This window comes from Mustela nigripes, chromosome 9 (assembly GCF_022355385.1).
Source record: "Mustela nigripes isolate SB6536 chromosome 9, MUSNIG.SB6536, whole genome shotgun sequence".
Taxonomy (NCBI): domain Eukaryota; kingdom Metazoa; phylum Chordata; class Mammalia; order Carnivora; family Mustelidae; genus Mustela; species Mustela nigripes.
The window spans coordinates 37,633,723-37,650,464 of record NC_081565.1 but is presented as its reverse complement, the minus strand read 5'-3'; the positions used below and the strand labels follow the sequence as shown (position 1 = coordinate 37,650,464).

General features: G+C 39.2%; 1 protein-coding gene across 1 annotated transcript in view; it reads left to right on the top strand.

Annotated features, from left to right (window-relative positions):
- The window catches only part of CHMP5 (charged multivesicular body protein 5), a 14,409-nt gene extending 3,736 nt beyond the window's left edge, over nt 1-10,673 (top strand). The window contains exons 4-8 of the mRNA XM_059411503.1: nt 963-1,056; nt 1,191-1,262; nt 5,172-5,280; nt 7,606-7,718; nt 9,963-10,673. Of these exons, the coding sequence (XP_059267486.1) occupies nt 963-1,056; nt 1,191-1,262; nt 5,172-5,280; nt 7,606-7,718; nt 9,963-10,013 (439 nt within the window). The 3' untranslated portion in view covers nt 10,014-10,673. The remainder of the gene's footprint in view (nt 1-962; nt 1,057-1,190; nt 1,263-5,171; nt 5,281-7,605; nt 7,719-9,962) is intronic.
- The last annotated feature ends 6,069 nt before the right edge of the window (nt 10,674-16,742 follow it).

The following is a 16,742-nucleotide window of genomic DNA, read 5'->3' as shown; positions in this document are numbered from 1 at the left end:
ACTTGTGATCTCTCTGTCAAATAAATAAATAAAATCTTTAAAAAAAAAAATTTTTTTTTTGAGCACCACATATTACATCAGGCCAGATGAATTATGGATACAAGATTAATAAAACATAATACCTATCCTCAAGAACTTCAGTCTACTGGAAAACTGGTTTAGTTATATGTATGAAAAGCCTTAAATCTTGTCTTATCCTGGGGCACCTGAGTGGTTCATTCAGTTGAGTGTCTGCCTTTGGCTTGGGTCATGATCTCCGGGGTCCTGGGTTTGATCCCCTCAATGCGCTCCCTGCTCAGCAGAGGGTTCTGCTTCTCCCTTTCCATCTGCCTCTGCCCTTGCTTGTTCTCTCTCTGTATCTCTCTGTCTCAAATGAATAAATAAAATCTTTAAAAAAAAATCATCAAGGCACCTGGGTGGCTCAGTGGGTTAAAGCCTCTGCCTTCAGCTCAGGTCATGATCTCAGGGTTCTGGGATCGAGCCTTGCATCAGGCTCTTTGCTCAGCAGGGAGCCTGCTTCCTCCTCTCTCTCTGCATGCCTTTCTGCCTACTTGTGATCTCTCTGTCAAATAAATAAATAACATCTTTTTAAAAAAATAAAAAATAAAACAAAAATCATCTTACCCTGTGCCCCAAGAATTCCACTTTTGCGGATTGATCATAGGAAATCACTTGAAACATCATTAAGACACAATGAAGTTATATAGTAACATAGATAACAGCAAAGGCTACAATATTAAGTGGAAAATAGTCTCATAATTAAGATACAAAGACAAAAGACTGCCAGGGTACATCAAATGATATTTGTGTTAGAGTGATTGCATTGTTTTTTCTAGTTTTTCTGTATATTTAACTTTTTAAAGTTTTTTTTTTAAAGAAAATTCCTATTTAGTGTTAGAGATACTTTCTTCCTGAGGATTTCTATCTTTCTTACATTTACCATTCTAATTGATTCTAAAAAGGTATGAGCAGCAGCGGGACAATCTTGCCCAACAGTCATTTAACATGGAACAAGCCAATTACACCATCCAGTCATTGAAGGACACCAAGACCACGGTATTTCCATATCATTTTTTCCCATGATTTTATTTTATTTTCTTACTCTTTTGTTTTTTTTCCCACAATATTTAAAAAACAATTTCACGCACATGGCTTCTGAAGACATTTTATTCTTTTTTATCTTTTTTTAGGTTGATGCTATGAAACTGGGAGTAAAGGAAATGAAGAAAGCATACAAGCAAGTGAAAATCGACCAGATTGAGGTGAGTTATATACTGGTTTCTGCAAGAATGTACACGAGTTTGGAAAGAGTCTAAATGAATGTGTATGTGATGTAAATAACACAGAAGACTATTTGAATCTTGGGCTTGCCATTTACTAATAGAGTAACTTTGGGAAAGGGTACCAAATGTCTCTGTTTCCTTGTTAACACAAGGATCCTAATGCCACATATGGTTATTATGAGAATGAAATAAATGAGCTGGTGTGTCTATGCACACAATACCTGGCAAATAATAGACACTCAGTAAATAAACTACCAGTTTCCCATTACTTCTAATTCACTTAATGATTTTGAGTCTGTTTCCTCAGTTGTAAAGTAGTGATGTTGCTGCCCATCCCCCAGGATTGTCACATGTATTAAATTGAAGATGTATATGTCAGGTGTTTGACACAGTTCCTGGAGCAGAGCTAGTTCCCTTTTCTAGTAATTCTCTTTAGATATTTAATAATAATGCCATTATGTTCTTAAAATTAACATGTCTTTTTAGATCATGCTTTACCTGGGAGATGAGCCCAGTGCACTTAGCTCCTCACCTCTGTCAGGTGGACAGCCTAGATGGCAGGCAGGGATAGCAGAGGGAGTGAGCGGGACCGATCAGAGGGAAGAGGCCTTTCTGCCAGAATGGTAGTGGTCTTTACTTTACCACCCTACTCTGGTAGAGTGTCTCTTTTTATGACAGCAGGGACTTGATTTTGTTCACTGTCATGCCTTGAACAATGCCTGGCCATAGCTGGTGCTCAGAAAGTTTTTGATGGATGATGAACAAATGAAAAAGAGACTATTAAAGGAGCTAAAGCATTCCTACCTGATTCAAGTTGTATTTGTTGGTTATTTACTATCTTCCTGGCATTTTACTGCCTCTGAAGAGGTAGTCTCCGAGAGTGCAGATCTAGAAGTGAGGGCATTCCTCCCGTCTTACTTTTTTCAAGCACCCTGCCTTGGACTGCCCATGGCTGTCTTTCTCTAATCCTCCACAAGTCTCTGCTTACACGGAGTTAGCTCAGTGACATGTTCCAAGTACATTTGGTGTACTTGGTGTACAAGTACATTTGTCTTATTTGTACAATACTATTTAATAATATAATGAAACTGAATTTTGTTTTCTGTTTATACGGTTCCTTATGTTTTAATTAGAGCTATTTAATGTCAGCAAGATAGAAATTGTGGTCTTTCTGGGATTTTTGAACGTCTCTCCATCTTTTATCTGTAGTTGTCTGTCTGGTTCTCTATCTAATTATCCTTTTCCTGTCTCCTCGTAGATTTGCCCGTATGGCAGGTAGAGAGCTCCTTTCTCTCTCCCTTTGGGCCTGTGTGTCTGTCTTTGTGTGTCGTCGGATGGGCTATCCCTTTTGAATTTCATTTGTTTTCCTAAAATACTTTATAAAACATTTTCATTATTTTATAATTCTCATGTTTTTGGGTTTTGCCCGTGTTCTCTGTTTCTAGCCTCCCTGTTTTTCAGTTTTTGCACATCAAGTCTGTTGCTTGTGTTTGTTCATACTACTTTTATGTTACTTATCTAATACTGCCTGTTAATTCTTTGTGTGATAAGTGTATGTGTGTGTGTGGGGGGGGGTCTTTCACAGAGTCTGTTGTGAGGAATCATGTCCACAAGGATACTTGTTCTGATGTGTGATAGCATGCAGAAACTGACTTGATTAGCTTACTCTGTGTTTTCACTTCTGTGTGGTTTTGTTTCAGCCGGTGCTTCTCTATACAGCAGAATGTCACATGCGTACAGTGTGGTAGTTTGGCACTTGAAAACACAGAAAAGCATATTGTTTTCTTTTTCTTAAGGGTTTTTCATTTTATTTTCTGTCTTGTCTTCTTTTAAATGGAAAAAACAAACCTCCAATTTGGGGGCAAGGAGGAGTTCTCAGATGTTTTGCATTGCTCTAAATATTCGGATAAAGGGTGCCTATTTGGACTTCTGCATTATCAACACTAGTCTGTTCCCTTTCTGTGGGAATTTAAGTTTATGACAAGCACATTATTACGCTGCATATCCTTTTTTTTTTTTTTTTAAGATTTTGTTTATTTATTTATTTGAGAGAGAGAGAGCGTGAGCAAGAGAGCATGAAAGAGCACAAGCAGAGGGGGAACTGCAGAGAGAGAGGGAGAAGCAGACTCCCTGCTGAGCAGGGAGCCCTACATGGGGCTCAATCCCAGGACTGACCCCAGGATCATGACCTGAGCTGAAGGCAAATGCTTAATCAACTGAGCCACCCAGGCGCCCCTCTCTGCATATCTTTAATACAATGGAAGATATGTAGTATTAAGTGCTTATGTTTTACATTTACTGCAGTAAAGCCTTACAGAACCCTCTGACTTAGGCCTATTAGTAATCTCATTTTACAGATGAGAAAACTGTGGCTTAGGCTTTATTTCTCATTAAGTAAGGCAAAATTTGAGCTTTTATATGACTGATTCCAGAGTCTGTGCTCCTAGCCATTATATTAGCTGCCCTATGTTATGTTGTTGCACTTCTCTGACTGACTTTACATTATTTTTGGCCTTGTAGTCTTCCAATTAATCATGGGTAGATCATTCACAGATGACTTAGGCTCTCAGTCAGATATTTTCACCAGCCTGGTTTCTGATATCAAGCCTGTCCTGATTCCATTTCTGTTTCTCCAACCAGGGTGGGCCCAGGCTTAGTAGAACTTTTAGTACCACCCAGTTGTTTCCACTACTGTATTTTTCCCCTGTACAGTGTAGTCAGTCTTTAGCTGACTTGAGATGAATTTGCTTGTTTCTATTACCTGCTTTTCTCCATAAACTGGAAACATGTTGATAGTGTAGATGTTGCTGGAGTTAACGTTCTAGGTAAACTTTCTGTAATGACAAAGTGCTGATACGCATCTGTTCTTGCAATAGGACTTTGGATTTCCATGAGGCACCTTAAATTCAAATACAAGAGCACCAATTTAATTATTTTTCTTAAGTTTATTTATGTTTTTGTACTCATCTCTATACCTAGGTTGGTGTTCAGACACCTGAGTGGTGTTCAGACCCAAAACCCCAAGATCAAAGACCCACATGCTCTTTGAGCCAGCCAGGTCCCCCAATTTAATTCTTTTTCTTTTTTTTTTGAGTTTACATTTTTATTACCAAAAAAGGAGGATTATTAGCAAAAAGGGGTGCCTCGGTGGCTCAGTGGGTTAAGCCTCTGCCTTCAGCTCAGATTGTGGTCTCAGGGTCCTGGGATCAAGCCCTGCATCGGGTTCTCTACTTGGCGGGGAGCCTGCTTCCCCCCCTCTCTCTGCCTGCCTCTCTGCCTACTTGTGATTTCTCTCTCTGTGTCAAATAAATAAATAAAAAATTTTTAAAAAGGTTTATGTGGATTATTGGCATTCACAGTTATTTTTAGGGGAATCTTCAGTTTTATGATTTTTTATATAGAGCTTTTATTAAGCTCTCATGTACTTTTAATTGGAAAGGACTTTCAGGAGTTACTGAGACCCATCCTTTAGAGGAACACGTGCTCCATTGTTGACTAAAAAGAATCAGTAGGCAAGGACTGGAGTAAGGGAAGGGAAGTAATAATTATTAAGAACTGATATGTACTCAGCATTTTATGCACATTATCTTTTTAAAAATTGTTTCTAAGATTCAGAGGAAAGAATAGGGTGGAGGGATAGTTAGAGGAAAATAGTAAGAAATGAACAGAAGGGGGCGCCTGGGTGGCTCAGTCAGTTAAGCGGCTGCTTTCCGCTCAGTTCATGGTCCCAGGGTCCTGGGATTGAGCCCCACATCGGGTTCCCTGCTGAGCAGGGAGTCTGCTTCTCCCTCTCACTCTCCCTCTGTGCTTTCTCTCTCTTAAATAAATAAATAAAATCTTTAAAAAAAAAAAAAAAGAAATGAAAGTTGTCATATGTATTTCTATAAGGATTTACAAGACCAGCTAGAAGACATGATGGAAGATGCCAATGAAATCCAAGAAGCGCTGAGCCGTAGTTATGGCACCCCAGAATTAGATGAAGATGACCTGGAAGCAGGTATGTTGTGGGAAAAGCAATTAGGGGGGAAACGTTTCAGAGTCTGAAAGGAATGACTTCCTGGGACCTTTTCCCAAATGCTAGAGAAAATTCCTGTGATGGTTCTGTGAGAGTTAGTTTATGGCACAGTCTCTGGGCAAAGAGCTTGGGAGGCAGGCCTGTCAGATTTGCGTGACTCACCAACAACTCCAGGAAGAAAAAGCTACAGAAGTAGGGTGGGGCAAAGGTCTCTGCTGACCTGGTTCTTGATATCTAAATACTGCCTTTCCCTGCCATTTTTCTTTGGATTTTATTCTCCCTCTTATTAGAGTCCTCTCCCTTAGAACAGCAAAGCAGATCAAGAAATAGCCACAGGCAAATACTTAGTGTGCATCTACCGAATGCTAGTTACTATGTTAGGTGCTAGGGGGTTAACGTTGAAGAAAGCGGATACGATCCCTGCATTCATGAAGCTTCTCTAGCCAAGGGTAAGAAACTGCTTGTTTCAAGTAATTCATAGCAAGAACACAAACTGTTGGGAAGGAGAATTATGGGGTACTGTGGAGCACATAGCTGGGGAATTTAACCTGATTGGAAGTGGAGACAGGCATGGTCCTGAGGATGAGTAGGGATTAGCAGGAAAAAAATGGGAGGCGATGTTGAGTGGCCTCAGGGAGAGGAATCTTTACCCGGAGAAAACAAAAACACTGATTTGGAAAAATCCATACACCCCTATGTCTACAGCAGCATTATTTTTAATAGCCAAGACATGGAAACAGCCCAAGTAAGTGAAAATAAGTGAAGTAAGTCCAACAGAGAAAGACATATACAATTTCACTTATATGTGGAATTTAAGAAACAAAGAAACAGACTTTTAACTATAGAGAACAAAGTGCTAGAGGGGTGGGTGGGGGGATAGGAGAAATAGGTGAAGGGGATTAAGAGTATACTTACCCGTGATGAGCACTGAGTACTACACTGAGTAATGTGTAGAATTGTTGAATCACTATATTGTATACCTGAAAGTAATATAACAGTTAATTATACTGGAATTTAAAAAGTAACTAAAAATCTGAAAAAATGATAGTGGTTAAGACTAAGTTGGTAATAGCAGAAACAGAAAAGTGAATATGAAAAGAGGGGGAGGTCAAGGATGTATGTCAGTGTCAGCATGAGTAACTAGGTAGATGGCAAAAGCACCTCACACTGATTTTCTGTCACAGGATTGCCGTGTCTCAGTTGTTCTCCTCCTCCTCCTCCTTCTTCTTCCTTTCTTCTTCTTCCTCCTCCTCCTCTCTCTCTCCCACCTTGTTCACCCACCCCATTCCTTCTCTTCCCCAATTCTGTTTTTGCAGTATTTTTTTTCCCCATTGATTTCTTTATTTTCCATCCTGAGTTTGCCCTGATGAATCTCTGTCTGGTATTGTCATTCCTCTTGGTCACTTCCAACTCACTTTACTATAGACGTGTTTTTCTTTTCTTTTTTTTTTTTTTAAGATTTTATTTATTTATTTGACACACAGAGATCACAGTAGGCAGAGAGATGGGGGGGTGGCGGGGTGCGGGTTGCCAAGGAAGCGGGCTCCCTGCTGAGCAGAGAGCCTGATATGGGGCTCAATCCCAGGACCCCGGGATCATGACCCGAGCCTAAGGCAGAGCCACCCAGGCGCCCCTACTGTAGACGTGTTTTTAAAGCCTGATTTCATATGATGGTTATCAGTAGACAACAATCTCTTGCCTCCTTTCACTGCCTCCTTCAAGTTCATTGATAAATGAGAGAGAATTTTATATATTTGTTGTTGTCCAGATGTTCTAATTTGATTTGGCCAAGTGATAGCTATAGAATCTTCTCATGAAGACTAGGACCTTTAAACCTGTGGGGAATGGTTGTTTTGTTTGTTTTATTTTGATTTTTGTTTCTCATAGATTTTACCATATCAGTTCCCTTGAAAGTTTCTTATAATGGTCATCTTTTATTTTTTATTTATTTATTTTTATTATTATTTTTTAAAGATTTTATTTATTTATTTGACAGAGATCATAAGCAGGCAGAGAGGTAGGCAGAAAGAAAGGAAGGGAAGCAGGCTCCCCGCTGAGCAGAGAGCTGGATGCCAGGCTCTATCCCAGGACCCTGGGATCATGACTTGAGCCAAAGGCAGAGGCTTTAACCCACTAAGCCACCCAGGCACCCCAGTCATCTTTTATTTTGAAAACAGAAATTAATAATCCTTTTCCCTTTGTTTTGAAATTTTTATCTTATAGCAAATAATTTGGCTAACTTTCTTAACATTCGCTGCCAGTTTTCTTGTATAAATTTTACTGAAATATTGACTATTTCAATCTCAGAGTTGGATGCCCTGGGTGATGAGCTTCTGGCCGATGAAGACAGCTCTTACTTGGATGAAGCAGCTTCTGCACCTGCAATTCCAGAAGGCGTTCCCACTGACACAAAGAATAAGGTGAAAGCTTTTTCTCTTTCCGTTAGCTCTGCAAAAAGGTAAAGGGTTTGTGCTTGGTCACCAGTCTGGGAATCTGCAAGGTAGTCTTAAGTTAGAACAAGGAAAGACTGTCTCAGTCATCATTTTGGGACCCTTTGCATTAAACTGCGGACCGGCTGTGTACATTGTGTCACTGAGGCCCGGGAGTGTTTTTATACATTAACAATTTGTATAATCAACATAATTACTCTTGTGAGTTTGCACTGGGTTCCATTTATAGGTTTTAGACCGTGTTTCCTGGAAGAATATCACTAACACATGAACCATGCTAGGCAACGGCAAGGAGAGTCTGTTCTCCATACACACTGCTTAGTTGCAGGGTGAAATTTTTAAATTTCAATTTATATGAGGATTAAGAATTTAAATATAAAACTTAATGTAGAAAGGTTCTTATTTAACAAGGTAAAGAATCAGGACACCGGAGTTTAAGTCTCAGCCCCATGACTGACTGACTGTGAGGCCTTGGCAAATCACTGTTTTGAGTTCTTCTGTTCCTTGTATCTCTAAAATGCAGATAATTATAATAATCTCACATAACTGTTGTATAGACCCAAGTTAGACCTTATAATTAAAAGGACTTGGCGAACTGAAAGCCCTGTCCAAAGCTTCATGGTTGTTATTATTATAAACAGATACAATTTTGTTACTTATGAAATCCTGTTCATTCCATCTTAGTTCCTGGTATAAATGTCATTTTTTTCTATTGCCATTTGTCCTGTGTTTGTATTATCTCCCAGTGTGCACACTGAGTGTACAGAATCCTTGAGTGAGAGCCAGTCTCAGCTCTGCCTTTATTCACTGTGTGACTTGGAGCACAAAATATATATAATATATTATATATATTATAATATATATATATTTTGTATATATATATATATTTTGTGCTCAAGTCACACAGTGAATATATTCACTGTATGGATATTTTATATATATGAATATGGATATTATATATTTATATATAATAAACTTATTTATTTATTTATTTATTTATTTATTTATTTGAAAGAGAAAGCGGGGTTGCGGGGGTGGGGGCAGTGCAAAGAGAGAGAGAATCCCGAAGCAGACTCCTCACCACAGACTTGGACAACCCTGAGATCATGTCATGACCTGAGCCGAAACCAGAAGTCAGATGCTCAGCCTCCAACTGAGCCCTGACTTGGAGCAAATTAGAAATTCTTGTTTTCTGTCTGAACCTCATCAGTTTTCCCACCTATGAAATGTGTAGAGCAAAAGGTAGAGAGTAGGTAGTTTCTCAGGTCCCTTCTAGCTAATTTTTATGAATGTGCATCTTCTCCTGCTGTACTCCTCCCTTCTTGAGTCTAGAGTAATCTTACCTTTCTCTACCAGCCATTCTACCCCACCCCACCCCTGCCTCTGACATTTCAAGGTTCCTGGAGCATAGGTTGCTTTTTCTCAACATATCTGAAATAATTTTTGTTAATGCTACCTACCACAACTCAACCTTTTCAATCATTTATATTTCCATCTTCTATTTGTCACAGATTCCGGAGTTAAATGTGCTGTTAAGATGTGATTTCTTAATTGATAGTGGTTTCACTGCCTGTAAGTTTGTAGTAAAGTATGATATGGAAGTAACTGCCTGTCCTAGGGCATTGCTCCCTTAAAGATTGGGAAAGCTACAAAAGGTAGTGGTTCACTTTAGGAATCAGAGTGAAAACGGGAATCTGGAGGCAGGGACTAACTCCTCAGCCTTTCCTCCCAGACCTCCCAAGCCCCTACTTCCCCTTCCTAGGTTTACCTTTTTTTTTTTTAAGATTTTATTTATTTGAGGGAGAGACAGTGAGGGAACACAAGCAGGGGAACAGCAGGCAGAGGGAGAGGGAGAAGCAGGCTCCCTGCTGAGCAAGGAGCCCGATGCAGGGCCTGGGATCATGACCTGAGCCAAAGGCAGGTGCTTAACCAACTGAGCCACCCAGGTGCCCCACCTTGGTTTACTCTTAAGTCTATTTCTCTCTCACTCTTCCTTTACCCTGCAAACAACCACCCATTTTGAGTTTGTCCAGTCTTTCCTTGGTTTAATACTTCCCCCTTTACCTTTCATGAAAATGCTTTTTCATCTTCTTAGGGGTATTTCGGTGTTCATTGGTTAAACACTCAGAAAAGAGTTTTGACTACTAAATATTCATAATCATTTGCTTTATCAGTTGAAAAACAGTGGCACTGAACATTGCTTTCTTTTCACAGGATGGAGTCCTGGTGGATGAATTTGGATTGCCACAGATCCCTGCTTCATAGACTTGCATCATTCAAGTACATCGTGTAAAATAAACACATATTGTGGGACTAGGAAATATTTATCTTTCCAAATTTACCATAACAGATTTAGGTTTCTTTCCTTTCTTCAAAGGAAAGTTTAATTACATTGCTCTTTCATTTTTTTCCGTTAAAAGATTCATTGTTTGGGGGATGCTTTCTTCATACTAAAATTTTATTTCCTTTCTCTTACGAAAGACTAACTTACTTAAAAGTATCAGTGACTATGTATGACTTGTTTTCATTTATTAATAATAATTTGAAATAAAACCAAGGAAAGGGAATCTTTAAATCCTGGGATAGTGTAACTCCACAATCTCAAACTGACCTTACAAATTGATAAGACAAAGATGAGATTCTTAGGATGGTTCATACTATGATTCAAAACCATTTTCTATTGTGGTATTATAGGTTGGTTAAAGTGATAGCCTTTTTTGATGGGTTTTGTTGTGTCTTGTGAGTAATTCATTACTATGTCTGATATTGGAATGGAATTATCACTACTGTATCATGAGTGGATATTTTGATTCTGTGGTTCCCTCAGTATTACAGCCTGACTTGTAATCAATAATGACTATTTCTTGATATTTAATGTATAGGACATTTATTTATACTCAATAAATATTTTTCAAAAGGATATAATTTTAATAATATCACTTCAGCCTAAAACCTCTAGAAAAAAACTTAACATAGTTAAGTTTTAACTTAACTCATAGTTTTAATGTTGATTCACCTAAAAACTCCACTATAGTAATCAAGTTTAAGTGTTAGCATCAGAGGAAGGAACAAAGAACAATCCAGGCCTGGGCCCTGATTTACCATCTAATAACTTCTAAGCAGCCTACACACTTCGTTAAACTTCTTTTTTCTTATTAGTACAATCATGCTTACCTCAGAGGGCTTTTATGAGGAATAATTGAGGTTATGGTCATGAGTACAGTTGACCCTTAAATAACACAGGTTTAAACACAATCCACTTCTACATGGATTTTTTTACAGTACAGGATTGTAAGTGTATTTTCTCTTCTTTGTGATTTTCCTTTTTTTTTTTTTTTAAGATTTTATTTATTTACTTGACAGAGAGAGATCACAAGCAGGCAGAGAGGCAGGCAGAGAGAGAGAGGAGGAAGCAGGCTCCCTGCCCAGCAGAGAGCCTGATGTGGGACTCGATCCCAGGACCCTGAGATCATGACCTGAGCCGAAGGCAGCGGCTTAACCCATTGAGCCGCCCAGGCACCCTTCTTTGTGATTTTCTTAATATATTCTTTTCTGTAGATTAATTTATTGTAAGAATACAGTATATAATACGTATACAAAATATGTGTTAGTTGCTTATGTTATTAGTAAGGCTTTTGGTCAACAGTAGGCCATTAGTAGTTAAGTTTGGGGGGAGTTGAAAGTTATTTGCAGATTTTCAGCTGTGCCCTATTCCCCACGTTGTTCATGTGTTAACTGTATTTTGCAACTTGCTATTCTCATATATAGGCTATTAACAACGACAAAAAAATAGGAGCTTCATTCTTTTCTTGGAAGTTTCCAGAAGTGCTACAGCCAGTGCAAACTCCTGCCCAATTTCAGGGTCTTTAATGATCCATTAGCGGGGACTAATCTCACCCTCGCAAGAAACCTTCCAGTCAGATCGAACATTGTGCTGTTCATCATTAACTTCTTGAAACCTTCCTTGGCTTCTCTACAGTTTCTCACTCAGCTCTTTAAATATTTCTTCCACTATAGTTTCAATCTTGGATTTGAGATATATCAAAAGATATATCCCTGAAATGTATCACACCCAAGATTTTAAATGACTCAAAATAACTGTCACTAGCCTAGACCTCTTCCTTCATTCTTATTTTCAGTCCTGGGCTTTACTAATTAAATGTCCCACCATTATCTAAAATCTGATATCCAGAGGCGCCTTGGTGGCTCAGTGGGTTAAGCCTCTACATTCAGCTGAGGTCATGATCTCAGGGTCCTGGGATTAAGCCCCACATCAGGCTCTCTGCTCAGCAGGGAGCCTGCTTTCCCCAAATCTCTGCCTGACTCTGCCTACTTATAATCTCTCCCTCTGTCAGATAAATAAATAAAATATATATTTTTAAGATTTTATTTATTTATTTGTCAGAGAGAGAGGAGCTAGAGTGAGCACAGGCAGACAGAGTGGCGGGTAGAGGCAGAGGGAGAAGCAGGCTCCCTGCCAAGCAAGGAGCCGGATGTGGGACTCCATCCCAGGACACTGGGATCATGACCTGAGCCGAAGGCAGCTGCTTAACCAACTGAGCCACCCAGGCGTCCCAAATAAATAAAATATTTAAAAAAATTTTTAATTAAAAAAAAAATAAAATCTGGGGGCGCCTGGGTGGCTCAGTGGGTTAAGCCCTCTCTGCTCAGCAGGGGGCCTGCTTCCCTTCCTCTCTCTCTCCCTGCCCCTCTGTCTACTTGTGATCTCTGTCAAATAAATAAATAAAATCTTTAAAAAAATAAAAAATAAAATCTGACATCCAAATTAAGCTTATGATCGTGGGATTCACTCTTAGCAAATATTCCCACTCTATTTCTTACCTTGCTAATGTTATTAGTGTGCCATATATTGCCAGTTGTAATGGATGATATTTAGTCCTCCAACTAGACCTCTTTAGTGCATTGGATACTTGTGAGCAATCATTCTGACAAGATTTCCACTGCCTTGGTTTTTGTTACAACACTCTCTGGTTTTCCTTTTCTTCTATTTTCTCTAAGACTCCTTTCTGAAATCCTCATCTCTCCCAAATCTGTAATGTTAGTGTTCCACAGGATTCTAACTTTTTATTTTATTATTATTATTATTATTATTATTATTTTTAAGATTCTAACTTTTATCCACCATACTTTCTCTGATCACTGATATTTACTGAGCTCACTATTCTCTTGGCTTTAACTTCTGACTTTTTTTTTTTTTTAACTTCTGACTTTTAAATCTATACTTCTATCCCAGATCTTGCCCCTGAGTTTCAGGGTCCTATTCACATGCAGCTATTTGCCTAGCAATTATTTGGAGGTTTCTGAAGCCAACAAACACATGCATTCAAATGGCTAAGACAACTATTATCTTTTCCCTCAGACCTGAACCTCCTCTCCAGTTTTCCCTATCTCAGCTAATGGAACCATTATTCTCCATCATTCAAAACAGAAAGCTCCTGAGTTATCCTTGATGCCTATATTTTGCCTCCACTACACATTCAATTAGTCATCAAACCCTGCTTTTTTGGAATTAATGACTTGCTTTCTCTTCATGCATAGTCTCACTTCCTTGAGTCAATTCATCACATATAGCTATATTTATCTTTTTAAAATACAAATCTGACCTAGTCACTCCTTAAAGTGACTAGGGAACCATAAAAAATGGTTCCCTGACACCTCTAGCAAGACACACAAAGCTTCCTGTGACTTGGCCCCTACCTCTCTGTAATAGTTTATTGCTTAGCCTTTGTAGAACAAGATTCTCTGGGGTGCCTGGCTGGCTCAGTTGGTAAAGAATGTGACTCTTGATCTTGGGGTTGTAAGGTTGAGCCCATGTTTGATGTAGGGATTACTTTAAAAAAAAAAAATCTTGGGCGCCTGGGTGGCTCAGTGGGTTGGGCTGCTGCCTTCGGCTCAGGTCATGATCTCAGGGTCCTGGGATCAAGTCCCGCATCGGGCTTTCTGCTCAGCGGGGAGCCTGCTTCCCTCTCTCTCTCTCTCTGCCTGCCTCTCTGTCTACTTGTGATCTCTCTCTGTCAAATAAATAAATAAAATCTTTAAAAAAAAATCTTAAAAACAAAACAAAACACAATAGGCATCTGGGTAGCTCAATAAGTTGGGCATCCGACTCCTGGTTTCAGCTCAGTTCAGGAGCTCAGGGTCTCAGGAGTGAGCTCCACATTGGGCTCCATGCTCAGTGGGAGTCTGCTTGGATGTTCTCTCCCTCTGCCACTCCCTATTCATTCTCTCTCTCTCTCTCCTCTCTCTCTCTCTCATATGAACAAATCTTTAAAAAAATACATTCACTTTTTAAAGATGGAGATATTTTCTTTTTAATTTTTTATTTATTCATTTAAGGAGTCTCTACACCCAGTGTGGGGCTCAAACTCATGACCCTGAGATCAGGAGTTAAATGCTCTTCTGCCTGAGCCAGCCAGGTGCCCCAACCTTCTCTTTTCTTGTACAGAACTGCCTCTCCAATATAACCACATGATTACTGCAAAAATACCAAATAGAGTAACCCGACCCTTATTCTTCCAGGCCGTGAAAGCAGGCTTGTGACCCAGCTCTGTCTGTTGGAAGTTCTTCCCTTGAATTTTCTAAATGGAAACTTAAGGGAAATAACTTTATTCCCCTACCCCCCAAATTTTTTGTCAGTATGAGAAGCTTAAGATATTGAGGCCAGAGAGGAGACAAGATGAGAGGCCGAATGAAAGAATCCTCATGGCACTGAGGTCGGACTTCTGATCCTTGAGATTCCCAGAGGGCTCCAAGTCTTGGCAACTCTTCCTTTAATTCTGTGAACCCTCTGAGAATTCTACTAGCACACCCCTTCTTCTGCTTAAACTAGTCCTGTCACCTGCCAATAAAGGTCAGCAAAATTTCTCTGCAGCCTCTCTCTGTGCTATGTCCCACTTTTCATTGTTATGTTGTACTAATTGCTTCCAGTTCCCCCACTTCCATCATAAAGTCATGATTCCCTGCCTCTAACCATATCTTTCCCTGGAGATTCCTTAACACCTTTATCATTCTGCTAATTCTTGCTGTACTTGGAAAAGACCAAAAGCCAGGCCTTGGTCTGTGTCAGTCTTAGTGAATTTAAGGAAAGTGGAGAAGATGACTCCTGTGATAGAGTCAGTCCCAGACACAGCATAGTCTTTGCTGATCAGTCCTATAGCTGCTACCAGTCAGCATCTCTGAAGCAGAATTGAGTGCAAGTAGTCTCCTTAAGTTGTAATCTGTCAACTTTAGCAAGGGTGGAGATTGGAATGATCCTGTAAGAAAGTAAAAGTTTGGCACTTCAGCCTCTATTCATATCCCATAGCTTTCCTTTTATATTTTCTCTCCCGATAGATTCTAGTATAATAGATCTGAATATGGTGTGAGCACTTGGATTTTTAAAAGCTCCCCAGGCTGTTTTTATGTGTAGCCGGAAATAAGAACCACTGCCCTAGGATGCCTGATCAGTCTGACTCTGTTTTCATGGACAAGGAGTCTGGGCATGTTCCCATCATTTTCTACAAATGGAGAGCTAGGCACTGATTACCCTAAGGCAGTTTTCATCCAGAAACTGAGTTGGGACATACTCCCTTCTCTTCTATTTTTAGGGAGAGTTTGTGAAGGATTGGTGTTAATTCTTTAAATATATATGTGGAATTCACTGGTGAAGCCATCTGAGCCTGGGTTTGGGGGGAAGCTTTTTTTAATTACTAATTAAATCTCTTTACTTGCTATAAGTGTATTCAAAATTTTCTGGGTTGGTTTGTTTTTATTTAGTCCATTTTGGTAGTTTGTATATTTCTAGGAGTTTGTCCATGTCATCTAGGTGATCTAATTTGTTAGCATAAAGTTGTTCATAGGACCCCCTTTTAATTCTTATTTCTTTAAGGTCAATAATAATGTCCCTTCTTTGATTTCTAATTTTAATAATTTGAGTTTTTCTTTTTCTTGTCCGTCTAGCTTAAAGTAAGTCAATTTTGTTCTCGTTATTTAGTGAACCACTTCGTTTTGTTGATTGTTTTCTATTTTTATTTTATTTCTGTTCTAACCTTTATTGTTTCTGTCCTTCTACTTGTTTTGGTTTAGTTTGTTCTTCTTTTTCTACTTTCTTAAGGTGGAAAGATATGCTGTGTCTCCACACATGCACAACCTCCCCCACTATAGACATCCCTCCCCTCAGTGGTACGTTTGTTACAATCCATGAGCTGCACTGACACTTTAGTATCACCCAAAGTCTATAATTTACATAGAGTTTACTTTTGGTGTACATTCTATAGATTTTGACAATGTAACCACCATTGTATCATAAAGAATAGTTTCACTGCCCCCAAAATCCTCTGTGCTCTGCCCATTCATCCTTCCCTTCCCCCTGAGTCCTGGAAGCCACTGAGCTTTTTACTATGTCCATGGTTTGCCTTTTCCACAATGTTATATCATTGGAGTCATATATAATATAGGCTTTTCAGATTGGTTTCTTTCACTTAGTAATATGCATTTATATTTCCTCCATGTGTTATTCATGGCTTGACAGCTCATTTCTTCTTAGTAGCGAATAATATTACAGTGTCTGGACTTTATTTTTATTTGTTTAAAGACTTATTTATTATGGAGAGGTACAGAGGGAGAGGGAGAAAGAATCTTAAGCAGACTCCATGGTGGATGTGGAGCCTGATGATGGGCTCAGTTTCACAACCCTGAGATCATGACCCGAGCTGAAATCAAGAGCTGGGTGCTTAAGCAACTGTGCCATTCAGGCACCTCTGGACTTTTTTTTTTTTTAAGGTTTAAATAGACTTTTTTTTTTCTTCGCATTTCCTTTTTTTTTTTTAATTAACATATAATGTATTATTTGTTTCAAGGTTGCAGGTCTGTGATTCATCAGTCTTACACAATTCACAGCACTAATCGTAGCACATAACCTCCCCAATGTCCATAGCCCAGCCATCCCATCCCTCCCACACTCCTCCCCTCTAGCAACCCTCAGTTTGTTTCCTG